This window comes from Salmo salar, chromosome 13 (genome assembly GCF_965601325.2).
Source record: "Salmo salar chromosome 13, fSalSal1, whole genome shotgun sequence".
NCBI lineage: Eukaryota > Metazoa > Chordata > Actinopteri > Salmoniformes > Salmonidae > Salmo > Salmo salar.
The window spans coordinates 12,894,480-12,922,069 of record NC_138303.1 but is presented as its reverse complement, the minus strand read 5'-3'; the positions used below and the strand labels follow the sequence as shown (position 1 = coordinate 12,922,069).

General features: G+C 43.0%; 1 protein-coding gene and 1 long non-coding RNA gene across 4 annotated transcripts; both read left to right on the top strand.

The window, feature by feature from the left end:
• Positions 1–950: 950 nt before the first annotated feature.
• Positions 951–2,728, top strand: LOC106566427 (uncharacterized). The gene is made up of 3 exons (XR_001319878.3): positions 951–1,131; positions 1,447–1,547; positions 1,685–2,728. It is a non-coding gene; the product is annotated as an uncharacterized LOC106566427 (long non-coding RNA).
• A 1,737-nt stretch (positions 2,729–4,465) lies between these two features.
• Positions 4,466–24,501, top strand: LOC106566426 (kinesin-like protein KIF3B). 3 transcript variants are annotated; one of them, XM_082959835.1, is made up of 10 exons: positions 4,466–4,766; positions 4,924–5,765; positions 8,324–9,850; positions 11,427–11,528; positions 11,690–11,812; positions 12,030–12,148; positions 12,468–12,584; positions 12,763–12,868; positions 13,003–13,202; positions 22,547–24,501. In XM_082959835.1, the coding sequence occupies exons 3-10, from the start codon at positions 8,432–8,434 to the stop codon at positions 22,665–22,667; spliced, it is 2,307 nt and encodes a 768-aa protein (XP_082815961.1). In that variant the 5' UTR covers positions 4,466–4,766; positions 4,924–5,765; positions 8,324–8,431; the 3' UTR covers positions 22,668–24,501. The 3 variants fall into 3 exon arrangements, with proteins under 3 accessions (XP_082815961.1, XP_045548887.1, XP_045548888.1); XM_045692931.2 differs by lacking the exons at positions 4,466–4,766; positions 4,924–5,765 and adding an exon at positions 6,378–6,479; XM_045692932.2 differs by lacking the exons at positions 4,466–4,766; positions 4,924–5,765 and adding an exon at positions 6,409–6,479 and having other exon boundaries at positions 8,380–9,850.
• The last annotated feature ends 3,089 nt before the right edge of the window (positions 24,502–27,590 follow it).

The window sequence follows — 27,590 nt, the reverse complement described above, 5'->3', positions numbered from 1 at the left end:
CATCTGAGACCAGCCACCCGGACAGCTGATGAAACAGGAGTATTTCTGTCTGTAATAAAGCCCTTTTGTGGGGAAAAACTAATTCTGATTGGCTGTGGGTGGGCCTATGCCCTCCCAGGCCCACCCATGGCTGCACCCCTGCCCAATCATATGAAATCCATAGATTAGGGCCTAATCTATTCATTTCAATTGACTGATCTCTTTATATGAACTGTAACTCAGTAAATAGTTGAAATTGTTTGTTCAGTATAACATTTAAAGCTAAAGACACCTCATTAACTTCTGCTGTCTTCTAAATTACAATAATTATAAAACAAGATTAGATTATCACCCAATTAGACCATGTCTTCATTGACAGCAGTGTTGACAGGGAGGGTTTTTAATGCCCCATTCAATGCACAAATATACAGGCAGACTCTTTATCTTTAACACACACACACACAGCACTACACTCTTAGAAAAGGGTGCTATCTAGAACCTGAAGGGTTATTCAGCTGTCCCCATAGGAAGAACCTATGGGTTCTATAACCTATTTGAAGAACCCTTTTTGGTTCCAGTTGGAACCCTTTTGGATTCATGCAGAACCCTTTCCACAAAGGATTCTACATGGAACCCAAAAAGATTATACGTGGAACCAAAAAGGGTTCTTCTATTGGGACAGCTGAAGAATCCCTTTGGAACCGTTTTTTCTAAGAGTTTATGTAATGTGGTTTGAGGCCACACCCAAACAAAGTGTTGCTAGTCTAAGGGTCTGTGTTGGTTTTACCTTACACATACAAATCCTGTGATAGATAATCTCTTCAAACCTTTTTACCAAAGTCTGTAAAAAGACATGTGTCTAAAGATTCCATATACCATCCAAGATCATATGAATTTCCAATTCCACATCAATTTAAGTTTCAGTGATGCAGCTGAACAAGGAGATCAGCACCTCGGGGGTTAAACTTTTTTCAGTATCCAATGCATTCTGGGATGTAGAATGAAACACAATGGCGGCGAAACTGAATCGCTTGAAACTTTTTTTTGTGGTTTGTTATTTCCTTACAGCAATATTGCTACAAATTAGTCTAACGTTTGCTACAGAGTTAACGTGTGACGACAACGGCTACATTTTATATTTGCCTTGCATGGGTAATAATTGTATCAACTTTCCTTGTAAACATTAACGTTTGCTACTTACTTGAATAAGTATCTGGTGATGCGTTGGCTATGGTTGTATTTATTTAACTAGGCAAGTCAGTTAGGAACAAATCCTTATTGTCGGCCTACCCCGTCAAGTTTATTTAACTTTTATTTATTCTTGCAGATTAATGTATTTATTGCTATCTAGCTTTTTATTTTACAAATATAAATTATGATTAAACCAGCTAACTTCAGAGTTGAAGTTGGTAACTATAGCCTAGCCAATTCAAATAATTAATTGCCATTGCCAATTTGGTTCCTCAGGTCGATTTGGAAACCAAGCCGACGACTCTCTGGGGTCTTTGGCAAAAACGCTGAGTTGCACAATGACAGTGTACCGCCACCACGCGCCTCCGTGTTCAAATGTACGTTTCGAAATAACGTTTCCTGATGTTGATCTCACCAGTCCTTTCCTTTTAAATCCATCAAGTGATTTGCACACTTTGGGAGAAATGAGACGCAGGAAGGATTCAAGCTCACAGCTGTGTCCCCATTTTAACAGGTACATGTCCCCATACAGTGAGTTCTTCCAGCTGGAGGCTCTGACACACTACCACGGCGTGGTAAGCCTAGAGGACTTCATGGAGCAGCTTGCCCCAACACTCTGGCCTAAGGGCAGACTACTGAGTCAGCTGCCCAGAGTGTAGACAGGAAGTCCTGCCCCATAAAGGGGAGTGTTGTGATTGAGGTGCAGAGTCAGAGATGATTAAAGAATTGTTGTTTAGGTATTGAGCCTAGTTACCAAAAAAATACACTTTGAAACTGGTCAGAGAGATTGTTTGAAAACTAGGTCATGGAACAGAGTCTGTCTTTTTATATCAATTAAATTCCTTTCTTGTAACTAATTCATTGATTTGGTGTTGTTCATGCCAATGAAAAGAATGCATGGCACAGTAAAACACTGCCCCCAGGTGGATTGTTACTATAACTGTATTTACCCACACATCTCTCACATACCATCTATACAAACAAAAATATAAATGCAACATGGAAAGTGTTGGTCCCATGTTTCATGAGCTGAAATAAAAGATCCCAGAAATGTTCCATATGCACAAAAACCTTATTTCTCTCAAATTTTGTGCACAAATTAGTTTACATACACTACTGTTCAAAAGTTTGGGGAAATTTCCTTGTTTAGACATTAATGTTGTAAATTACTATTGTAGCTGGAAACGGCAGATTAAAAAAAATTGTATATCTACATAGGTGTACAGAGAACCATTATCAGCAACCATCACTCCTGTGTTCCAATGGCACGTTGTGTTAGCTAATCCAAGTTTATCATTTTAAAAGGCTAATTGATCATTAGAAAACCCTTTCGCAATTATGTTAGCACAGCTGAAAACTGTTCTGATTTAAAGAAGCAATAAAACTGGCCTTTAGACTAGTTGAGCATCTGGAGCGTCAGCATTTGTGGGTTCAATTATAGGCTCAAAATGGCCAGAAACAAATAACTTTCTTCTGAAACTCATCAGTTTATTCTTGTTCTGGGAAATGAAGGCTATTCCGTACGAGAAATTGCCAAGAAACTGAAGATCTTGTACAACGCTGTGTACGACTCCCTTCACAGAACAGCGCAAACTGGCTCTAACCAGAATGGAAAGAGGAGTGGGAGGCTCCGGTGCACAACTGAGCAAGAGGACAAGTACATTAGTGTCTAGTTTGAGAAACAGACGCCTCACAAGTCCTCAACTGGCAGCTTCATTAAATAGTACCCGCAAAACACCAGTCTCAACGTCAACAGAGAAGAGGCGACTCCGGGATGCTGATCTTCTAGGCAGAGTTGCAAAGAAAAAGCCATATCTCTGTCCAGTGTCTGTGTTCTTTTGCCCATCTTAGTCTTTACTTTTTATTGACCAGTCTGAGATATGGCTTTTTCTTTGCAACTCTGCCTAGAAGGCCAGCATCCCGGAGTTGCCTCTTCGCTGTTGACGTTGAGACTGGTGTTTGGCAGTACGTTCAACTGGCCTCCCAACCGCAGACCACGTGTATGGTGTCGTTTGCTGATGTCAGCGACAGTGGGGTTATGGTATGGGCAGGTATAAACTACGGACAATGAACACAATGACATTTTATCTATGGCAATTTGAATGCACAGAGATACTCTGATGAGATCCTGAGGCCATGTTGTGCCTTTCATCTGCAGTCATCACCTCATGTTTCAGCATGATAATGCACAGCCCCATGTCGCAAGGATCTGTACACATTTCCTGGAAGCTGAAAATGTCCCAGTTCTTCCATGGCCTGCATACTCACCAGACATGTCACCCATTGAGCATGTTGATTCAGAGCATCCCAAACATGTACAACAGTGTGTTCCAATATCCAGCAACTTCACACAGCCATTGAAGAGTATTAGGAAGACATTCCACAGGCCACCATCTACAGTCTGATCAGTTCAATGCGAAGGTAATGTCCCGCTGCATGAGGAAAATGGTGGTCACACCAGATACTGACTGGTTTAATGATCCACACCCTAACCCTTTTTAAGGTATTTGTGTCCAACTGGTGCATATCTGTATTCCCAGTCATGTGAAATCCATAGATTAGGACCTAAATTAATTTATTTCAGTTGAATGATTGCCTTTATATGAACTGTAACTCAGTAAAATATTAGAAATTGTTGCATGTTGAGTTTTCTATTTCAGTGTATTTATGTTTACCACGTGGCGAAAACAGTTGGATCTGGTATAAATGTCTTGTAAAGCCTCACTCATGGTGTTTTCTGAAACGTCACTGTCTGTATTTATCAGGATGGGACATCCTTTCCATTTGTGACCATGTAGGAGTGGAGTCTGACAGGTCTGTCTTGTTTGGTGGCTTGTCCTTCACTTCCTACCACCTACCTCACTGGATCCACAGTACATAGCTGTCCTATTAGTGAAACATCAGCATGATTTTTGCTTAACTTACTGGTGGTATAACAGAATAAATACCATAAGAAATGTATTCATTTAAATGTAGTTTTACAAGGATAGTGCCCATTATTCAACATGACTATAGAAGTGCCAGTTTTAGCCAGCTGGCAAATTTTTAACTGCAGTCCCAATTTGCTTCCCCTCTCATGTCTTCCATGCACATGTTCCCTCCATCAGAGTGCCCTGTCCTGGCCCTGTCCTGGTGCCCCAGCTCAGTTCCCTGTGATACAGGAGTATATGGGTCTGCAGCAGTATGTAGTGTAGGAGGGAGGGACAGGAACCACATCGCTGCCCAGGCCATATGTGGGCGTACAGCTGAGGATCGGCTCTGGTTGGGTGAGCTGGGAACACACACATACACACACTCAGACCGTGTGGCTCAGTTGATGAGCTGGGAACACACAAATACACACACTTGGCCTGTGTGGCTCAGTCGATGAACTGGAAACACACACACACTCGGCCTGTGTGGCTCAGTCGGTAATGCATGACCATGGGTTATAACCCCCTCGCCATGACCATGGGTTATAACCCCATGACCATGTCCTTCCCGGATCGCGCTGAGATCTGCCGGGCCCTCAAGCTCTGGGTCAAGAAAACCTCTGCCTGTTCTGTTTACATCGCCACAGTCCCACCTCGCTGAGATCCAAAAGTTCTTCCAATAAGGTGAGCTTGGAGTGATCGATTGGATGATGTTCTTTGTCAGTAAAAATAAATACAAATACCCAGTACATCCACTTTTCACAGGTGTTGCGCTGTTGGTAAACATGCTTTGTTTGCATACTGCTATATTCAGTGTATCATTGTTTCTGTCCATGCCCAGGTGAAGGTGGTGAGCAACAAGCAAGACTTGGCCCAGCCGGACTTGTACATCCTAAGCCAGTCTGACCACTTCGTCGGGAACTGTGTCCTCCTCTTCCTGCTTTTATCAAACGAGACCGTGATGTCCATGCCCGGCCGTCGTATTTCTTCGGGGATGGACTACGCTGGAAAATGTAACAAGCAAGACGAGCTGTGAATATTTGCCCTTCCTGGGTAGTCCATGACAAACTGCTTTTAGAATTTTAGAATGGCTTTTTAATCTTGGGTGAGGAGGAGGACATTGCAGTGTGGGAGTGTGATCTTGTACTCCATACTCACTATTACAGTGATGTAGTGATAAATGTTTTTAGTAAACTCTGATCACCGTTCGCGGTGAATAAAGTCAAGCTCCCATTTTTTTCCGCTAAACCCTTGCGCAAAATAATGTTGTGTTTACCCTCCACAACACCACTGCTATTAAACAAGCAGTAGCATTATTACACACGCTGTATACATTACATTATTATACTCTTCATAGCATCAACAATCCAGGCTGCATCACATCCGGCTATGATTGGGAGTCCCATAGGGCGGCGCCCAATTGGCCCAGCGTCGCCTGGGTTTGGCTGGGGTAGGTCGTCATTGTAAATAAGAATTTGTTCTTAACTGATTTGCCTAGTTAAATAAAAAAGACGTTCCTTTTCCGCAATACCTTCTATGCTGCACAACGCATCACCGGGGGCAAACTACCTGCCCTCCAGGACACCTACACCACCCGATGTCACAGGAAGGCCAAAAAGATCATCAAGGACAACAACCACCCAAGCCACTGCCTGTTCACCCCGCTATCATCCAGAAGGCGAGGTCAGTACAGGTGCATCAAAGCTGGGACCGAGATACTGAAAAACAGCTTCTATCTCAAGGCCATCAGACTGTTAAACAGCCATCACTAACTTAGAGTGGCTGCTGCCAACATACTGACTCAAATCTCTAGCCACTTTAATAATGAAAAATTGTATGTAATATTATGTATCACTAGTCACTTTAAACAATGCCACTTTATATAATGTTTACATACCCTACATTACTCATCTCATATGTATATACTGTACTCTATACCATTTACTGCATCTGAACGTATGAAATGCATGCATTCACTACTGTAAGTCGCTCTGGATAAGAGCGTCTGCTAAATTACTAAAATGCGATGATGACTGAGCTTCTGCATGTGCACAGTGCAGATACATGGAAAATATTCAGGCTTCACTGGTGATGCATGTCTGTAGCCTAAACCAATTAATTAATGCATGTTCTCACTTTTTAATGTTCAATTTGTCTATGCATTTTTTTTTTTGAATAAAAATGTCCCAAGTTATATTGACACGATTTTGTAAGATACATTTGTTCCAATTTATTATGAGGAGAGGTCTTTAGCTGTTACATAACAGGACAAAGACACCGATTGGCTGCTATGTTAAAAGCCATAACCGGCACCTTTCCATTCCATCCGGGACAGTTTTCTGGGATGCAAGGACGGCTGCTCTAATGGCTGACTGGGTGGAAGCACTGGCTTGACTGGTAACTAGCGGACAATGTCAATGTTGTCATGGATTTTGCATTATAGTTAGTTAACAATGTCAATGAGTTTCACTTTAATTGTGTGCTTGTTCTCGTAAACTGCACAGGGGGAGATGCCTCCCATGATCAAACTGCACTGTCTTGTCTTACTGCCCATTCGGAGAAAGGATGTTTTTTTTTCCGTTGCTAGGCCGTCCGATCGAGGTTGTTGGGGTGCTGTCCCGATTCTTTGTAAACGAGCAGGCTAGCAAAATCACATTTTCTAATCTGTTGCCGGATGATGTTTACATGTTCTCCAATTCGTTAGCTAGATATATTTTATTGTTGCTATAATTGCCAGAATTAGCAAACCGAAAAGCCTTGACAATTGAGTTATTTTGCCTGTGCACAGCGATGAACTGGCTAGCTAGCTTGTTACCGTCAATCAACTAACACTAGCATTGGAAGTACCAGAGTTGATATATTCCGACGCTTTCACTAGGGAGCACTGACCGATAACTATCTAGCTAGCTTGCCAAGCTAACGTGACTTTGTGTGTGCCAATAACTCATGCCTTTTCAACGTTTTGCTAACGAAATTACTTAACGTTAATAACTACAGTAGCTAGTTTAGCTAACCTAATTCTATGTTGTGTTCTTGCCTAGTTTTATTAACCAGCTAGCTAGCAGTGTAACTGACAGCTCAAACTGCTAGCTAGCTAAACGTCACCGGCCAGCTGTGTTGTTTTGTTAGCTTGCTAACTACACTACATTGCCAAAAGTATGTGGATACCCCTTCAAATAAGTGTATTAGGCTATTCCAGCTCCCGAGGGGCGCAGCGGTCTAAGGCACTGCATCTCAGTGCTAGAGGCGTCCCTGGTTTGATTCCAGGCTGTATCACAACCGGCTGTGATTAGGAGTCCCATAGGGAAGTGCACAATTTGCCCAGTGTCGTTAAGGTTTAGCCGGGGTATGCCGTCATTGTAAATTATAATTTTTTTTCTTAACTGACTTGCCTAGTTAAATAAATAAAAAAACGTTGCTGGCTGGTGTATAAAATCGAGCACACGGCCATGCAGTCTCCATAGACAAACATTGGAAGTAGACTGGCCTTACTGAAGAGCTCGGTGACTTTCAATGTGTCACCTTCATAGGATGCCACCTATCCAAGAAGTCACTTAGTCAAATGTCTGCCCTGCTAGAGCTGCCCCGGTCAACTGTAAGTGCTGTTATTGTGAAGTGGAAATATTTAGGAGCAACAACGGCTCAGCCGCAAAGTGGTAGGTCACACAAGCTAAAAAATAGTCTGTCCTCAGTTGCAACACCCACTACCAAGTTCTAAACTGCCTCTGGAAGCTAAATCAGCACAAGGACAATCCCTCTGTACACAAAGCAAGGTCCATACAGAAAATGTTTGTCGAGATTGGTGTGGAAGAACTTGACTGGCCTGCACAGAGCCCTGACCTCAACCCCACCGAACACCTTTGGAATTGATTGGAATGCTGACTGCAAGCCAGGCCTAATCCCCCAACATCAGTGCCTGACCTCACTAATGCTGTTGTGGCTGAATGGAAGCACAGCCTCGCAGAAATGTTCCAATATCTGGTGGAAAGCCTTCCCAGAAGAGTGGAGGCCAACTCCATATTAATGACCATGATTTTGGAATGAGAAGTTCAACAATGTCCACATACTCTTAGCCATGTTTTGTAGCTGCAAGCTATCTGTCTGAAAACGTTGTAGCCAGGAAGCTAGTTTGATACAGTGCACAAAGTTCTTCATAATCACAAAAGAAAACATGAACTAATCGTGTTGGCAATAGCTATTTGAAAATAATCATATGTGTTTAAAAATATATTTTTTTACAGGTTCTGATGCTGGCATCTCTGATATTGTGAACTCTGACTCTGTACAATACTTGAAGGAAAGAAACACAAGCCAGGGGGACAAGGCCAGTTTGTCTGGGGACCGTCACGATGTCTAAGACCAGAGAGTCGGTGAAGGTGGTGGTCCGCTGTCGACCCATGAATGAGAAGGAGCGGGCAGCCAACTTTGAGAGGGTGGTGCAGGTGGATGTGAAGCTGGGCCAGGTGGCTGTGCGAAACCCCCGGGGGGCTGCAGCCCATGAACACCCCAAGGTCTTTACATTTGACTCTGTGTACGACTGGAACTCCAAACAGGTGGATCTCTATGATGAAACCTTCAGGCCCCTGGTGGACTCTGTCTTACTTGGTTTCAATGGGACCATATTTGCGTACGGCCAGACAGGTACAGGAAAGACCTACACTATGGAGGGGGTGCGCAATGACCCAGAGAGAAGGGGTGTAATCCCCAATTCCTTTGAGCACGTCTTCACGCACATCTCCCGCTCCCAGAACCAGCAGTACCTGGTGAGGGCCTCGTACCTGGAGATCTACCAGGAGGAGATCAGGGACCTGCTGTCCAAGGACCAGTCCTGCCGGCTGGAGCTGAAAGAGAGGCCAGACACGGGTGTATACGTCAAGGACCTCTCCTCCTTCGTCACTAAGAGTGTACGAGAAATAGAGCACGTCATGAACGTGGGGAACCAGAACCGCTCAGTGGGCTCCACCAATATGAATGAGCACAGCTCCCGGTCACATGCCATTTTCGTCATTACCATCGAGTGCAGCGAGCTGGGCGTCGACGGAGAGAACCACATTCGAGTGGGCAAACTGAACCTGGTGGACCTGGCTGGCAGTGAGAGGCAGACTAAGACAGGAGCCCAGGGAGAGCGCCTGAAGGAAGCCACCAAGATCAACCTGTCCCTGTCAGCCTTGGGGAATGTTATCTCAGCCTTGGTGGATGGCAGGAGCACCCACATCCCCTACCGCGACTCCAAGCTCACCCGCCTGCTACAGGACTCCCTGGGGGGCAATGCCCGCACAGTCATGGTGGCTAACATCGGACCAGCATCTTACAACGTGGAAGAGACACTGACCACATTACGCTACTCAAACCGGGCGAAGAACATCAAGAACAAGCCCCGCGTCAACGAGGACCCTAAAGATGCTCTGCTCAGGGAGTTCCAGGAAGAGATTGCTCGGCTCAAAGAACAGTTAGAGAAACGCTCAGGGAAGAAGAGGAGGAGGAGGAGGGTTGGAGAAGCTGGGGATGAACTAGAAGAGGACACAGAGGATGGAGAGACGGAGGAGGATGATGATGATGATGATGATGGTGTAGAACCATCTGATAAAGTGGGTGCAGATTATTGGCGTGTACAGCAGGAGAAGTTGGAGAGGGAGAGGAAGGCCATCATGGAGGATCACAGTCTGGTGGCGGAGGAGAAACAGAGGCTGCTAAAGGAGAAGGAGAGGAAGATGGACGCCCTGAAAAAGGAGCAGGAAGCAGGCGAGATGCTGACTGCCAAAGTCAAGGTGAGGAGACTACATTCTGGTCCTTTTCACCCCAACATTCTCTTTTTCATTCTATACAGTACCCGGCAAAAGTTTGGACACATCTACTCATTTAAGGGTTTATCTTTATTTGTAGTATTTTCTACATTGTAGATTAATAGTGGAGACCTCAAAACTATGGAATCATGTAGTAACCAAAGAAGTGTTAAACAAATAAAAATGATATTCAAAGTAGCCACCCTTTGCCTTGATGACAGCTTTGCACACTCTTGGCATTCTCTCAACCAGCTTCATGAGGTAGTCACCTTGAATGCATTTCAATTAATAGGTGTGCCTTGTTAATTTGTGGAATTTCATTTTTCCCTTAATGCATTTGAGTCAATCAATTGTGTTGTGACAAGGTAGGGGTGGTATACAGATGATAGCCCTATTTAGTAAAAGACCAAGTCCATTTATGGCAAGAACAGCGCAAATAAGCAAAGAGATACGACAGTCCATTACTTTAAGACATGAAGGTCAGTCAATGTGGACAATTTCAAGAGCTTTGAACGTTTCTTCAAGTTGCAGTCGCAAAAACCATCAAGCGCTATGATGAAACTGGCTCTCATGAGGGCCGCCACAGGAAAGGAAGACCCAGAGTTACCTCTGCTGCAGAGGATAAGTTCATTAGAGTTGCCAGCCTCAGAAATTGCATAAATGCTCCACAGTTCTCGTAACAGACACATCTCAATATCTACTGTTCAGAGGAGACTGCGTGAATCAGGCCTTCATGGTCGAATTGCTGCAAAGAAACCACTACTAAAGGACCCCAATAAGAAGAGAATGCTTGGGCCAAGAAACACGAGCAATGTACATTTGAGTCCAAATTTGAGATTTTTAGTCCAACCGCCTTGTCTTTGTGATGCGGTGTGGGTGAATGGATGATCTCTGCATGTGTATTTACCACTGTAAAGCATGGAGGAGGAGGTGTGCTGGTGTGTTGGTGACACTGTCTGTGATTTTATTTAGAATTCAAGGCACACTTAACCAGCATGGCTACCACAGCATTCTGTAGCGATACGTCATCCCATCTGCTTCGCGCTTAGTCCCACTATCATTTGTTTTTCAACAGGACAATGACCCAACATGCATCCAGGCTGTGTAATAGCTATTTGACTGAGAAGGAGATTGATGGAGTGCTGCATCAGATGACCTGGCCTCCACAATCACCAGCCCTCAACCCAATTGAGATGCTTTGGGATGAGTTGGACCACAGAGTGAAGGAAAAGCAGCCAACAAGTGCTCAGCATATGTGGGAACTCCTTCAAGGCTGTTGGAAAAGCATTCCAGGTGAAGCTGGTTGAGAGAATGCTAAGAGTGTACAAAGCTGTCATCAAGGCAAAGGGTTACTACTTTGAAGAATGTGTTTAACACTTTTTTTTTTTTTTTTTTTTTTTACTACATGATTCCATATGTGTTAATTCAGTTTTGATGTCTTCACTTATTCTATAATGTAGAAAATGGTTAAAATAACAAAAACCCTTGAATGAGTAGGTGTCTAAACTTTTCACTGCTATTTTGTGTTTCCCTGACACCTCTTGATTGTGTCCTCTCCCAGGCGATGGAGAGTAAGCTTCTGATGGGCGGAAAGAACATAGTAGACCACACCAATGAGCAACAAAGGATCCTTGAACAGAAGAGACAGGAAATTGCTGAACAGGTAATATGTATGGATGGAGAGAATTGAACACTCAATAAACAATCTTAATAGTATTGATTTGCCATCTGATGGGAAGAATTAAATGATTTATGTGAGTAGTCTTCTTTGTGGGATTACACATCCTTGCCCTTCTTACTGAGAGGCTGTGTGTGTGTGTGTAGAAACGCAGAGAGAGGGAGATGCAACAGCAGGTGGAGAATCGTGACGAGGAGACCCTGGAGTTGAAGGAGACATACAGCTCTCTACAACAGGAAGTCGACATCAAGACCAAGAAGCTGAAAAAGGTTGATCAGGAACCGTATCAAAATAGTGCATTTGATTCCATAGGAAACTGTCCTTTATGTTGTCAGTTTACTAGAGTTAAAAGGAGATTGTGGCATGCACAATATGTTCAGTTTTCATTGGCGCTTGGTACATTTGTTTGTTACACTGAAACCATGGTGTTTTCGTCTCCTCTTGTGCTCTCTGCCTCATTATACCTCTGATTTTGTCTCCTCTCAGCTTTTTGCGAAGCTACAGGCAGTGAAAACTGAGATCTATGAAGTCCAGGAGTTGCACATCAAGGAGAGACAGGAGCTGGAGCAGACCCAGAACGAGTTGACCCGGGATCTCAAACTCAAGTATGGACCCCGCCAGGCCACCAACCAGCACACATCTCTCATTTCTCACACACTGTTAAAAAAAATAAAAATCAATGTAGTCTATTTTGGTTGTTCCCCTCTGACAATGAGCACATTCCTGGAATAAACATGAGTGATTAGCTTTGACCTGGATTTTGCCTTGCATATCTGGAAGGAACATGGAGAGTTGTTCTAGATTAGGTATTGTACTGTGGTTGGTTCCCACCGCCCCATGACTGCCTAGGCATCCTCCTATTATCAATAATAGTATCCTCAGGCTGTTAAGAGGTCCCCCTGACCTTGTTATTCTGTCTGCCAGGCATCTCATCATTGAGAATTTCATCCCCATGGAGGAGAAGAATAAGATTGTGAACAGGGCGTTCTTGGACGAGGAGGACGACCACTGGAAAATGCGTCCCATCACCCGCATAGAGGAGTATGTGCAAATGAATTATGCAGTAGTAGTTAGACATGCACATGGTCAAATATGCGTACAAAACATGCTGTAATAATGCATACATGCACAGGGTTTGACCTAAGTGGTTGGAAAATCCCTTGTGTAGGAAGGAACACATACAAATTGTGTGGCTGTCTTTTTGATAACTCTCTCTCAGTGACCAGCAGATGATGACCAGGCCAGTGTCAGCGGTGGGCTACAGAAGACCCCTGAGTCAGCACGCCCGCACGTCCATGGTGATAAGGGCTGAGGTCAGATACAAGGTATGATCTTCTTTATGCCCTCTGCTCTCTGTCCCTCTGCTCTCTGTCCCTGGTGACTGTGACTCACGCCTTGACCTCTGAGTGGTAGCAGTCCATACTGTCTGTCCCCCCCCCCCCTCTGTCTGTTTCCCCAGGCTGAGAATATCCTGATGCTGGAGATGGACCTGCCCGTTCGGACCACTAAGGAGTATGAGGAGCCAGTCATAGCGCCCACGGTAGCAGCAGCGTTGGAGGATGCTCTGCGGGAAGAGGATGCGATCCAGGTGGATGCCTCCAGGTTCCACAGCAGCCTCGAGCCCACCAGCACTGGGGCAGTCAAGAAACCAAAGTCTGGGTAAGGCTCTGTCCCATTCTGGGGGGAAATGTAAATAGAGAAATAGTAGAAAAAAAAAAAAATGGCACAAGGAATAAATACAAAATTAGTAATGATCACTTGGCTATATACACAGGGTACCAGGCTATATACACAGGGTACCAGGCTATATACACAGGGTACCAGTACTGAGTGGATGTACAAGATAATTGAGGTAGATATGTACTCATATATATATATATATATACAAACAAAAGTATGTGGACACCCCTTCAAATTAGTGGATTTGTCTATTTCAGCCACACCCGTTGCTGACAGGTGTATAAAATTGAGCACACAGCCATGCAATCTCCATAGACAAACATTGACAGTAGAATGGCCTTACTGAAGATCTCAGTGACTTTCAACGTGGCACTGTCATAGGATGCCACCTTTCCAACAAGTCAGTTTGTCAAATTTCTGCTAGACTGCCCCCGTGAAGTAAGTGCTGTGAAGTAGAAAGGTCTCGGAGCAACAACGGCTCTGCCGCAAAGTGGTAGGCAACACAAGTTCAAAGAACGGGACCGCCGAGTGCAACACTCACTACCAAGTTCCTAACTGCCTCTGGAAGCAACGTCTACACAAGAACTGTTCGTCGGGAGCTTTATGAAATTTGTTTTCCATGGCCGAGCAGCCGTACACAAGCCTAAGATCACCATGCGCAATGCCAAGCGTCGGCTGGAGTGGTGTAAAGCTCGCCGCCATTGGACTCTGGTGCAGTGGAAACGCGTTCTCTGGAGTGATTAATCACCCTTCACCATATGGCAGTCCCACTGACAAATCTGGGTTTGGCTAATGCCAGGAGAACGCTACCTGCCCCAATGAATAGTTCCAACTGTAAAGTTTGGTGTTGGTGGAGGAGTAGTGGTCCGGGGCTGTTTTTCATGTTTCGGGCTATGCCCCTTAGTTCCGGTGAAGTGAAATCTTAATGCTACAGCATACAATGACATTCAAGATTTATTCTGTGCTTCCAACGTTGTGGCAATAGTTTGGGGAAGGCCCTTTCCTGTTTCAGCATGACATTGCCCCTGTGCGCAAAGCGAGGTCCATACAGAAATGAATGGTCGATCGGTTTGGAAGAACTTGACTGGTCTGCACAGAGCGCTGACCTCCACCCCATCGAACACCTTTTGGGATGAATAGGAATGCTGACTGCGAGCCAGCCCTAATCGCCCAACATCAGTGCCCGACCTCAGTAATGCTCTTGTGGCTGACTGGATGACCCCGCAGCAACTTAATATGAACGGTTTTGTTTTGGAATGAGATGTTTGACGAGCAGGTGTCTACATACTTTTACTAATGTAGTGTACATACAACTATGAATAAAGTGACTAGGCAACAGGATAGATAATAAACAGTAACCACATCATATGTGATGAGTCAAAAGAGCTGGTGCAAAAAGGGTCAATGCAAATAACTACCCGGACAAACTATTCAAATCAAGCTTTATTGGTCACATATACACACATTCTTAGCAAGTGAAATGCTTGTGTTCCTAGCTCCAACAGTGCAGTAGTATCTAACAATACACAAATGTTAAATAGAATAAAGAAATGTATAAATATTAGGATGAGCAATGTTGGAGTGGCATTGACTAAAATACAGTAGAATATAGTATATACATATGAGATGAGTAAAGCAATATGTAAACATTATTAAAGTGACTAGTGTTCAATTTATTGAAGAGGCCAGTGATTCTATGTATACAGGGCAGCAGCCTCTAAGGTACAGGGTTGAGTAGCCGGATGGTAGCCGGATAGTGATGGCTGTTTAACAGTCTGATGACCTTGAGATAGACTGAAAAACAGCTTCTGTCCCAGCTTTGATGCACCTCTACTGACCTCGTCTTCTGGATGATAGCGTGGTGAACAGGCAGTGGCTCAGGTGGTTGTTGTCCTTGATCTTTTTTGCTTTCCTGTGACATCGGGTGCTGTAGGTGTCCTGGAGGGCAGGTAGTTTGCCCCCGGTGATGCGTTGTGCAGACCTCACTACCCTCTGGAGAGCCGTACGGTTGTGGGCGGAGCAGTTGCCGTACCAGGCGGTGATACAGCCTGACAGGATGCTCTCAATTGTGCATCTGTAAAAGTATCTGAGGGTCTTAGGGGCCAAGCTAAATTTCTTCAGCCTCCTGAGGTTGATGAGGCGCTGTTGCGCCTTCTTCATCACACTATCTGTGTAGGGGGATCATTTCAGATCGTCAATTACGTTTACACCGAGAAACTTGAAGCTTTCCACCTTCTCCACTGCGGTCCTGTTGATGTGGATAGGGGCATGCTCCCTCCACTTTTTCCTGAAGTCAGCTCCTTCGTTTTGTTGACATTGAGGAAGAGGTTATTTTCCTGGCACCACTCTGCCAGGGCGCTCACCACCTCCCTGTAGGCTGTCTCATTGTTGGTAATCAGGCCTACTACTGTTGTCGTCTGCAAACTTGATGATTGAGTTGGAGGCGTGCATGGCCATGCAGTCATGAGTGAACAGGGAGTACAGGAGGGGACGGAGCACGCACCCTTATGGGGCCCCTGGAGGTGTTTCCTACTTTAACCACCTGGGGGCGGACCGTCAAGAAGTCCAGGACCCAGTTGCACAGGGCGGGGTTCAGACCCAGGGCCCCGAGCTTAATGAAGAGCTTTGAGGGTACTATGTTGTTGAAGGCTGAGCTTTAGTCAATGAACAGCATTCTGACATACAGTTGAAGTCGGAAGTTTACATACACCTTAGCCAAATGCATTTAAACTCAGTTTTTCACAATTCCTGACATTTAATCCTAGTAAAAATGTCCTGTTTTAGGTCAGTTAGGATCACCACTTTATTTTAAGAATGTGAAATGTAAGAATAATAGTAGAGTGATTTATTTCAGCTTTTATTTCTTCAGCCGCACCAATGTGTCAAAGGAAACGCCGTACAGCTGGTGACTGAAGTCAGCTTGCAGGCACACAGCCCCACCACAAGGAGTCGCTAGAGCGCGATGGTAGAAGAACATCCCGGCCGGCCAAACCCTCCCCTCACCCGGACGATGCTGGGCAAATTGTGCGCCGTCTCATGGGTCTCCCGGTGATGGCCGACTGTGACACAGTCTGGGATCGAACCCGGGGCTGTAGTGTAGCTTCAAGCACTGCTGCACCACTCGAAGGCCCAGCTGCAGAGGGCCCATGCCAAATCTTTTCAGCCTCCTGACAACTGTTGGTGTGTGTGGACCATGATAATTCCTTAGTGATTTAGGTGTTTTAATCCCAGGGTCCTTAGCTAGTGCTGAGCTTGGAGAGGAATGGACAATGGTGTTGACTACAGCTCAGCCTTCAATAAACAGCATTCTAACGTGTTCCTTTTTGTCCAGAAGGGAAATGGAAGTGTGGAGTGCAATTGAGATTGTATCATCTATGGATCTGTTGGTGCAGAATGCGAATTGGAGTGGGTCCTGGGTGTGAACCATGACCAGCCTTTCAAAGCTTTTCATGGCTACGCAGCGATATACATTTAGACATGTTACCTTGGTGTTCTTGGGCACAGAGACTCTGGTGTAGAGGTCGACCGATTAATCGGAATGGCCGATTTAATTAGGGCCGATTTTCAAATTTTCATAACAATCGGAAATTGGTATTTTTGGACGCCGATTTGGCCGTTTTATTTATTTATTTTTTTGAATCATTTTATTTTAATATTTAATTTATATATGTGTTCTTAACTGACTTGCCTAGTTAAATAAAGTAAAAAAATATATATATATATATTTTTTTACTTTATTTAACTAGGCAAGTCAGTTAAGAACACATTCTTATTTTCAATGACGGCCTAGGAACGGTGGGTTAACTGCCTTGTTCAGGGGCAGAATGACAGATTTTTACCTTGTCAGCTCAGGGATTCAGTCTTGTTAACTAGTCCAACGCTCTAACCACCTGCTTTACATTGCACTCCACGAGGTTACGCGAATGCAGTAAGAAGCTAAGGTAAGTTGCGTGCTAGCGTTAAACTTATCTTATAAAAAACAATCAATCATAATCACTAGTTAACTACACATGGTTGATGATATTACTAGTTTATCTAGCCTGTCCTGCGTTGCATATAATCGCTTAGGTACACGTTGCTCCAACCATAAACATCAATGCCTTTCTTAAAATCAATACACAAGTATATATTTTTAAACCTGCATATTTAGTTAATATTGCCTGCTAACATGAATGTCTTTTAACTAGGGAAAATGTGTCACTTCTCTTGCAAACAGAGTCAGGGTATATGCAGCAATTTGGGCCGCCTGGCTCGTTGCGAACTGTGAAGACTATTTCTTCCTAACAAAGACAGCCGACATCGCCAAACGGGGGATGATTTAACAAAAGCGCATTTGCGAAAAAAGCACAATCGTTGCACGACTGTACCTAACCATAAACATCAATGCCTTTCTTAAAATCAATACACAGAAGTATATATTTTTAAACCTGCATATTTAGCTAAAAGAAATCCAGGTTAGCAGGCATTATTAACCAGGTGAAATTGTCATTTTGCGTTCATTGCACGCAGTCAGGGTATATGCAACAGTTTGGGCCGCCTGGCTCGTTGCGAACTAATTTGCCAGAATTTTACGTAATTATGACATAACACTGAAGGTTGTGCAATGTAACAGGAATAATGTTTTGTTTTCGAGATGATAGCTTCCGGATTTGACCATATTAATGACCTAAGGCTCGTGTTTCTGTGTGTTATAATTAAGTCTATGATTTGATAGAGCAGTCTGACTGAGCGGTGGTAGGCACCAGCAGGCTCGTAAGCGTTCATTCAAAATAGCACTTTCGTGCGTTTTGCCAGCAGCCCTTTGCAATGCATTGCGCTGTTTATGACTTCAAGCCTGTCAACTCCCAAGATTAGGCTGGTGTAACCGATATGAAATGGCTAGCTAGTTGGCCGGGTGCGCGCTAATAGCATTTCAAACGTCACTCGCTCTGAGACTTGGAGTAGTTTGTTTTTTTTTTTCTCCCCCCCCCTTCCTCTACATGGGTAACGCTGCTTCGAGGGTGGCTGTTGTCGATGTGTTCCTGGTTCGAGCCCAGGTAGGAGCGAGGAGAGGGACGGAAGCTATATTGCTATACTGGCAATACTAAAGTGCCTATAAGAACATCCAATAGTCAAAGGTATATAAAATACAAATCATATAGAGAGAAATAGTCCTATAATAACTACAACCTAAAACTTCTTACCTGGGAATATTGAAGACTCATGTTAAAAGGAACCACCAGCTTTCATATGTTCTCATGTTCTGAGCAAGGAACTTAAACGTTAGCTTTTTTACATGGCACATATTGCACTTTTACTTTCTTCTCCAACACTTTGTTTTTGCATTATTTAAACCAAATTGAACGTTTCAATATTTATTTGAGGCTAAATTGATTTTATTGATGTATTATATTAAGTTAAAATAAGTGTTCATTCAGTATTGTTGTAATTGTCATTATTATAAATAAATACAAATTTAAATCTTTTTTTGGTCCTCTAATAATCGGTATCGGCGTCGACCTCTACTCTGGTGGTCTGCTTGAAACATGTAAGTATTACAGACTGAGTCAGGGAGATGTTGAAAATGTCAGTGAAGACACTTGCCAGCTGGTCAGTGCATTCTGAGTTCTGGTAATCCAGCTGGCCCTGCAGCCTTGTGAATGTTTAAAGGTCTTCCTCACATCGGCTACGGAGAGCGTGATCACGCAGTTGTCCGGAACAGCTGGTGCTGTGTTGCTTGCCACAGTGTTGGTTGCCTCAAAGCGAGTTATTTAGCTCGTCTGGTAGACTCGCGTCACTGAACATCTCGCGGCTGGGTTTCCCTTTGTAATCCATGATAGTTTGCAAGCCCTGCCACCTCTGAGCGTCCGAGTCGGTGTAGTAGGTTTCGATCTTGGTCCTGTATTTACGTTTTGCCAGTTTGATGGTTCGTTGGAGGGCGTAGAGGAATTTCTTATAAGCGTCTGGATTAGTGTCCCGCTCTTTGAAAGAGGCAGCTCTAGCCTTTAGCTCAGTGCGGATGTTGCCTGTAATCCATGGCTTCTGGTTGGGATATGTATGTACGGTTGTTATTTTTTTTTCGCCTCTAGTTGCACAGGTGACATGCTGGTAGAAATTAGGTCAGCGGTTTTCAGTGTCCCTGCATTAGTTACCGGCCACTAGGAGCACCACCTCTGGGTGAGCATTTTCTTATGGCCCTATACAGCTCTTTGAGTGTGGTCTTAGTGGTGGTAAATGGACAGCTACAAAAAATAAACTCTCTTGGTAAATAATATGGTGCGTGGGTCAGCTGTTTAGCTGCACCCACCCACAATTGCTAATAACCCATCCGCAACCGCCTGACTACATGTGAAAACCGCCTGACTACATGTGAGTGAAAAACCTAAGGCCCACACCAAACCCTATCCCGCTAATATAGAAAATGCACTGCAGTCTACAGTCAGTCGGTGGAACAAAACTTTGACGGGGTGGAGAATATTTTCCTGATTTATTTTTATTTTATTTTTTTAAGATACGTTTCTGCTTGTAATTTCCAACATTTCTGTAGGCTATTTGTTATTCAACTTGTCTATAATTAGATCCATGCAGCTTCTCTTCTGACATCATATGTTGACCTAGAAGACTAAATAAACCATTACTCAACAGAATGTCATATTTATAGAATGAATGCTTCAATCTAGTTGACATCTATAAAGTTTTCTGTCGTCTTCATTTGTGGAGCAAAGACGTTTAGGAACCGGGGATAAAAGACAATAATAGATAAAAATACAAATGTCCAAACGACATCAGTTTGACTGGTTGTATGGAAATAGAAAGCTGTGAAAACAACCCAACGTTTCTGATGAGTTCAGTTTGCCCCGGATGCATATTTTATGTGGATGAAATACGATCAGCTTTTATGATGCTGATAAAGATGGCACCTCTGCAGACGGTCCCTAACTGAGTATTCGCATACTCTCAAGATGCTGAAAGAAAGAAATCAAGTAATAATTTTGCTGTAAGAAATGCTTAATTCTGCAGTCGTTATTTATTATTAAGGCTATGTGAGCGGTTTTGTATACCTACAGTAGGTGTCCAGATTTCAGTTTCCATTCAACCCATCTAAACAGAAGGCTACAGTTCCCTTGACATGCCATAAGCCTATTTGAAGTCTCTGTCTAGTGATTATTGAATCTGTATATCGCCTCACAATCATCATACATAACACTGCTATCATCCTCTTTAACCTCTCTTGGGTAGGGGGCAGTATTTTCACGGCCGGATGAAAAACGTACCCAAATTAAACGGCCTACTACTCGGGCCCAGAAACTAGAATATGCATATTATTAGTAGATTTGGATAGAAAACACTCTGAAGTTTCTAAAACTGTTTGAATGATGTCTGTGAGTATAACAGAACTCATATGGCAGGCAAAAACCTGAGAAAAATCCAACCAGGAAGTGGGAAATCTGATGCTTGTAGTCTTTTCAAGTCATTGCCTATCTAACACACAGTGACTTAGGGTTCATTTTGTACTTCCTAAGGCTTTCACTAATGTCAACAGTCTTTAAAACCTAGTTTCAGGGTTTTGCAGTGAACAGGGAGCGAACAAGAAGGCCGGGAAGTTGGTGACTCAGAAAATGACATGTGTTTTGTGGCGCGCGTTCACGTGATGAGGTAGCTGTGTTCCATAACGTTTTTCAAGACATTGGAATCGTCCGGTTGGAATATTATTGAAGTTTTATGTTAATAAACCCTAAAGATTGACGCTATACAACGTTTGACATGTTTCAGCAAACGTAAATTGAACTTTTTGTGACTTTTCGTTGTGAAATTCTGGGCGCGCTTCCTACATTTGGAGTAGCTCACTGAACGCACAAACAACAAGGAGGTATTTGGACATAAATTATGGACTTTATCAAACAAAACAACATTTATTGTGGACCTGGGATTCCTGGAAGTGCCTTCTGATGAAGATCCTCAAAGGTAAGTGAATATTTATAATGCTATTTATGATGACTCCAAAATAGCGGGTATCTGTATTGCCTGGTGTGTGTTTCTGAGCGCCGTACTCAGATTATTGCAAAGTGTGCTTTCCCCGTGAAGCTTTTTTGAAATCTGTCACAGCGGTTGCATAAAGGAGATGGTTATCTATAATTTGTTGAATACCAGTTTAATATTTTATCAACATTTTATGATGAGTATTTTTGTAAATTGTTGTGCTGATTCACCGGCAGTATTGGAGGCAGAATATTCTTATTGAATTAAACTCCGACATTGTCCATTTTTGCCTCCATGGACTGAAGTTAATGTTTACTGTCCGTATCTAAAAGTGTTTGGCGATTGGTGTGAAGGTTATTTGCGCGTACACTTAGACCCTAAAGATTAGGCTTACGCACTAATACCAAACAGCCTAAAATAATGGAAGAAAAACCTCAATGTAGAACATGGATATGAACTATACATTTGTGGATGTTTTTTTTTTTTTTTTTAATGGTATTGTTTTCTTCTCTTCAACCTGCCTGCCATCCACCCGCCCTTCATCCACACAATATTTCATGATCCTAAACCAGTCCGCCCCACGGATATAGCCACGGGGACTGTGAGTTATGAGTCAACCCATACATCACTAGTCTACGGCTTATCATGGGGTATTCTAACTCGGCTGAGTAGAACCTCGATACTTTTATTTTTTTATATAAGAGATTGCACACCGGCTCTTCCCCGACGTCACCATTCTGTCCTGCAGAGATCTATATTGCCCTTTGTCAGCTACAACTCTGAGAAACAGGATATTATAGTTCTTTAGGTCCCGTTGAGAAGAGTCTCGAACTGAGCTCATCCAGTTTATTCTCCAGTGAACAGAGGGTAGAGGTGACGTATCTGCTCTGACGTAGTCTCCTGCGCGCTGGCCTCCTATAGCGCCGTCTCCTCCTCTGAGTGTTGGGGATTTGTGCCTGGTCTGCGATAATCAATGTCTTTCACCTCCGACTCATTGAAGTAGAAATCTTCGTCCAAATCGAGGTTAGTGATCGCTGTTCTGATGTCCAGAAGCTCTTTTCTGTCATAAGAAACGATGGCGGAAACATTATGTACAAAAAAAGGTTACGATCAGTGCAAAGAAATAGCACAATTGGTTAGGAGCTGTAAAATGGTCACTTCCCTCCAGTGCCATTCTGGGTTTTGTCCTTAGTTATTTCAGTAGGGAGGGTTTCTGCCTGTTTAGTGTCACAGGTCTACTCGATACCACAGGGTTTATAAAGCAAAAATCATAAGTACATTTAGAAGCCATCCAATGATGTTTCCACATCGATGTCCCCCCCCCCCCCCCACAAAAAAGCATTATCTTCTTCTCTTCCAACCAGCCGACCTAAAACGGGTAAGAAGACTGGTACCCCTACCTCTCGCACCCCCAACTCTCCATACAGCCCCTCCAGCCCAGGACATCCTTTATACCCACAATCCCGTGGACTGGTGCCCAAGTGATAACTCCACACATTTCCTGTTTTTGGACCCAAAATTGAAAAGACTGCATTTTGTTTTGTTTTTCTACTGAGTCTTGCAGACTGATTTGCAGTCTGCAAGAGAAAGTGACAGAGACTGATTCAAGCACTTTTTTTTTCTTTTTAAATTTTTATTTTACCTTTATCATTTTTGCTTTTTTTAAAAAAAAAGACATTTGTATCTACCTTACCAACCCACATGGTTACTGCAGTACAATACTATGCCATCTGTGCATGATGTTCCAGAGACAAGCGGTTGAAAACTACCTTCCCTTAAGTCTGGCCTAAGTCTTATGGGTCCCACACATGTTCTTAATGTAAACAGATAAGGATGGTGTCGTCTAGACCAATCCTTTTTTGAGCTCTAGTTCACAACTATGCATGTGTCCTCCTGGGCCCCTCCTAGGTCTGCAGTGTGACGGGAGGAGACGTGGACATGGGTGCTGGCATCTGAAAGGGCAGATTACACCTTGATCTAAATGCTTTGCTGTACATGTCAATGACATGGTGGGGGGGGGGGTGTGTGTCTCTGTCCAGAAGTGTTTGTGGTTGTCAATGTCCCTACTTTAGGTTTACAAGCTGTTATCCAGGTCTGTCTGTACACAGTTGAGCTTTAAGTCTCTGTTGTTCTCAATAAGTGGGGAGTGTTTTGTTTGTACTGCATGGTGAACTAACTGTACAGGCCCGAGGGTAAAGCACGCTGCAACATGTCTGTCACGTCACGCGATGTGGCCGGTCGCTGCTGGAATCACTACATGCTGTTCTTCCTGGAGCACATATGACAGGGATATGGAAGAGGGGAACTAGAGGTCAACACAAGCCTAATCATCTATCAGGGTTCTGAGGTGCCTTAGATTCTCCAGACTCTACAGACCTACAGCGGCTGGCTAAAGGAGAGGCAGGGAGCTGTGTGTTGCCTCAACCTCATCTTTACCAACCTCCGATCTGGCTCTGAGTGTTCCTTGGAATCAACTGATTTGTTGTACCTTAAACTTTCTACCTATGTCAAGAGGCCTCAATCAAAATGGACGTAGCTTTCCTTGTATGTTTTGGATAAATATGCAGTCTTAATTCACTGTTTTTAAACCTGCATCTGAGCATTGTCCCCACTCCCTCTCTGCTACTGCAGGGTTATACTACCCTGTGACAGTATATGTGTATACTAAGATATAGAAAGTCCTGTATCACCTTTGCAGGTGTAAAAAATTAAATACTGAAAAAGGTTAACTTTTCTATTATTTTTATTTTTTTCATTTTTATATACATGTAGATACCATTTTTTTGTAATTGTTTATTTTCTTTGAAATAGACTATTTTTGGATTTGTATAATTTTAAGTGCACTTTAATTTTCTATGTGTTTATCTGACACGGTACGTGCATTTCAAATGGCTTTAGTGTTTAATTTTTTTTGTTTGTTTGTTTTAAGGTCGGATCAACCGTTACAATGTTTTATATGGGAAGGATGTGTTCTATCCTAAAATGTGATGTTCACTCAGATTCTGTGTGTTGAGACTTGTATGCATTTGGCATGAGATGGTAATCTTTATACAATTGTTAGCCCCTCATTTATTTTTTTCTGACCATAACATTAATTCAGCATGATTTTTAGGAAATTCTTACGTCACCAAGCCATAGAATTTTGCATCTAAAATAAATCCCTACATTTTTATCCCGTTGTCATGTCACTGTATCTAAACTTTATGTATAAGATGATTCTGATATTGACAAATTTTAAACTTATGCAGATGCACTACAGTCGGTGTGACTGGCAACGCAGAAGTCCGACTGTTATTTGAATAAAGATTATCTAATTACACATTGATCTATTTATTAAACAAGTGAAACTGTGTGGTGGAGTAAAGTGCTATAAATTGTATGATCACATGCTAAACTTTCAACTTTTGCATAAATTGACTTTATTAACAGCAGTCAAAAGTACAGCTCAAATTCCAAAATAACATCCTTAAACACTGAAAGTACAACACATACATTTGACAGAACTTAAGGAATGGTTCTACAGCACAGTATAAAAGCAAACTGGGAAATACCTTATCGCTCATATTCTACCACAGTATTGAAATGTAAACTATCACAAAACGTGCTGAGTCAGATGAGCAAAGCAACCTGCCTGGCCAACTGAGTAAAGATTTATCACTTATCATTTGGAATCAATGTGAAAGCGTTATATTAAAAGGACAAATCAGAATAGTTTTGACTAAAATGCCAATTTCATGTGACATACTGTAGGTGTGACACTGGAGGCTGACTAAGTGTTGAACTTATCTGAATGTTGAATTGAGGCAGAAGGTTAACATCCAGTCTAAGGTATCTGTAGCAACTATGAGCTAAAGAATATATATATATATATATATATATATATAAAATTGTATTTATATGCAGATGACCACCACACAATGTATAATAACTAAACAAGCAAAAAGATAAACCTTCACACATCAACAAAATGGCATAAGTTAGAAATGAAAGGTTTTTTTCTCTCTGCTGTTTTGACAGCACACATAGTAGCTACATGCATTTCCTGTCTTATGTGATTCCAGGCTTATAGCAGTGGCATGACACACGACATGGCCGAAAGTATGTGGACACCTGCTCGTCAAATATCTCATTACAAAATCATGGTCGTTAATATGGAGTTGGACCCCCCTTTGCTGCTATAACAGCCTCCACTCTTCTGGGAAGGCTTTGCTCTAGATGTTGGAACATTACTGCGGGAACTCGCTTCCATTCAGCCACAAGCATTAGTGATGCTGGGCGATTAGGCCTGGCTCGCAGTCAGCGTTCCAATTCATCCCAAAGGTGTTCGATGGGGTTGAGGTCAGGGCTCTGTGCAGGCCAGTCAAGCGCTTCCACACCGATCTCGACAAACCATTTCTGTATTAACCTTGTTTTGTGCACAGGTGCATTGTCATGTGGTAACAGGAAAGGGTCTTCCCCAAACTGCTGCCACAAAATCATCTAGAATGTCATTGTATGCTGTAGCGTTAAGATTTCCCTTCACTAGAACTAAGGGGCCTAGCCCAAACCATATAAAACAGCCCCAGACCATTATTCCACATCCACCAAACTTTACAGTTGGCACTACGCATTCGGGCAGGTAGTGTTCCAAACCCAGATTTGTCCACCGGACTGAGCGTGATTCATCACTCCAGAGAACGCGTTTCCACTGCTCCAGTGTCCAATGGTGGCGAGCTTTACACCACTCCAGCCAATGCTTGGCTTTGTGCATGGTGATCTTAGGCTTGTGTGCGGCTGCTTGGCCATGGAAAACCATTTCATGAAGCTCCCGATGAACAGTTATTGTGCTGACGTTCCTTCCAGAGGCAGTTTTTAACTTGGTAGTGAGTGTTACAACTGGGAACAGACAAGAGTTTTTGTGGCCTACCTCTAAGTGGCTGAACCGTTGTTGCTCCTAGACGTTTCCAATTCACAATAACAGCACTTACAGTTGACCGGGTCAGCTCTAGCCGGGACAGAAATTTGACAAACTGACTTGTTGGAAAAGTGGCATCCTATGACGGTAGCACAAAAGTCAGTACTTCAGTAAGGCCATTCTACTGACTGTTTGTCTATAGAGATTTCATGGCTGTGTGCTTGATTTTTATACACCTGTCAGCAACAGGTGTGGCTGAAATAGCTGAATCCACAAATTTGAAGGGGTGTCCACATACTTTTGTATATATAGTTTATGTAGAAGAAAAAAACATGATCCTCTGTAAACTAACTTTCTTTCACTATTGATTAAAGAGTAAACGAAAAGACCAGCTTTGGATAAATGTACAAGTCAGGGTTGGAGTTACTTTAATCTTAAATTCATTCAGAAGGTAATGAAATTCAACTCATGAAAAAAAAAAAAAATCCCAGTTTATCTACCTATGAATCAAATTTAAATGATTTTCCAGAATTGACTGAATTAAAAATGGAACTGAACCATTTTAGAGGGAAGAGTAAACACATTTACAAAAAGAAGAGAATTTGAGCAGAATCCATCACAACAATGGAAGAAGCATGGTCAACCCTAGTCTGTCATGTTCAAACAAACGTCTGCTGGACATGATCATGGCATCATAGTGTCTCCTGCATTTATTATCAAGAAAGTTAACTCAAACAACACCTAATATCCACTGCCAGTCTGCTAACAAAATAGAGTCAAACAATAATATCGCTTTAAGTGTCTCTAAACCACAGGCATCATGGGTCATCAGTGTCACAACACATCTCATAAACAGACACCACCTCTCTTCAGAGGTCAAACATCTCTCTGGCTTCTGGACACTACTGAAATGACAAACTTTCTCCTCCTCTCTGACACTATCCCATCGTCTCTCCATTTATGAAGCACAAGGCTCGATAGCAATCTCAGATGGTTCTTCCAGTCTCTCGTAGTAGAGAAGATCTGGACCAACGTGCTCTGGGTCATGTGGCTGCAGGTGATGTCCAATAAGTAGAGCTAGGTCTTCCAACCAGATAACAGACATCACCATAGATCTAGTCTAGTCCTCACTCAGCACAGAAAATATGATGGATCCCATTCTCACACACAGCTTAAGGGGGAAACAACTTCTGTTGGGTTGAGTGAAAACGTGAAATCACAAAGATCCTCCCTTCCGAACTACTGCAACAAAAAAATCCATTCACATAATTGATCTGTTTGGCTGTCTAAAACATCTGCACCATTGAGAAAGCTAAGTTACTGAGTACCAGAGAGCCTAGAGACGCCTTTCTATCACCAAGGTGAAACCCTTCCCATACTGATCAAATATGTCTCCTTCTTACAGTGACAGGAAAGGAATTGAGTAAGAAACAGTGAGAGAGGGAGAGAGAGACCCAGTCAGTAACAGAGACCCAGTCAGTAACAGAGACCCAGTCAGAAACAGAGACCCAGTC

What these genes read in the sequence shown, in the direction of transcription:
- LOC106566426 (XM_082959835.1), top strand. Translation starts at nt 8,432, where the DNA reads ATGTCTAAGACCAGAGAGTCGGTGAAGGTGGTGGTCCGCTGTCGACCC. An exon ending in GACAGGAAATTGCTGAACAG is followed by an intron (nt 11,529 to 11,689) that starts GTAATATGTATG and finishes GTGTGTGTGTAG; the next exon opens with AAACGCAGAGAGAGGGAGAT. An exon ending in GGGCTGAGGTCAGATACAAG is followed by an intron (nt 12,869 to 13,002) that starts GTATGATCTTCT and finishes CTGTTTCCCCAG; the next exon opens with GCTGAGAATATCCTGATGCT.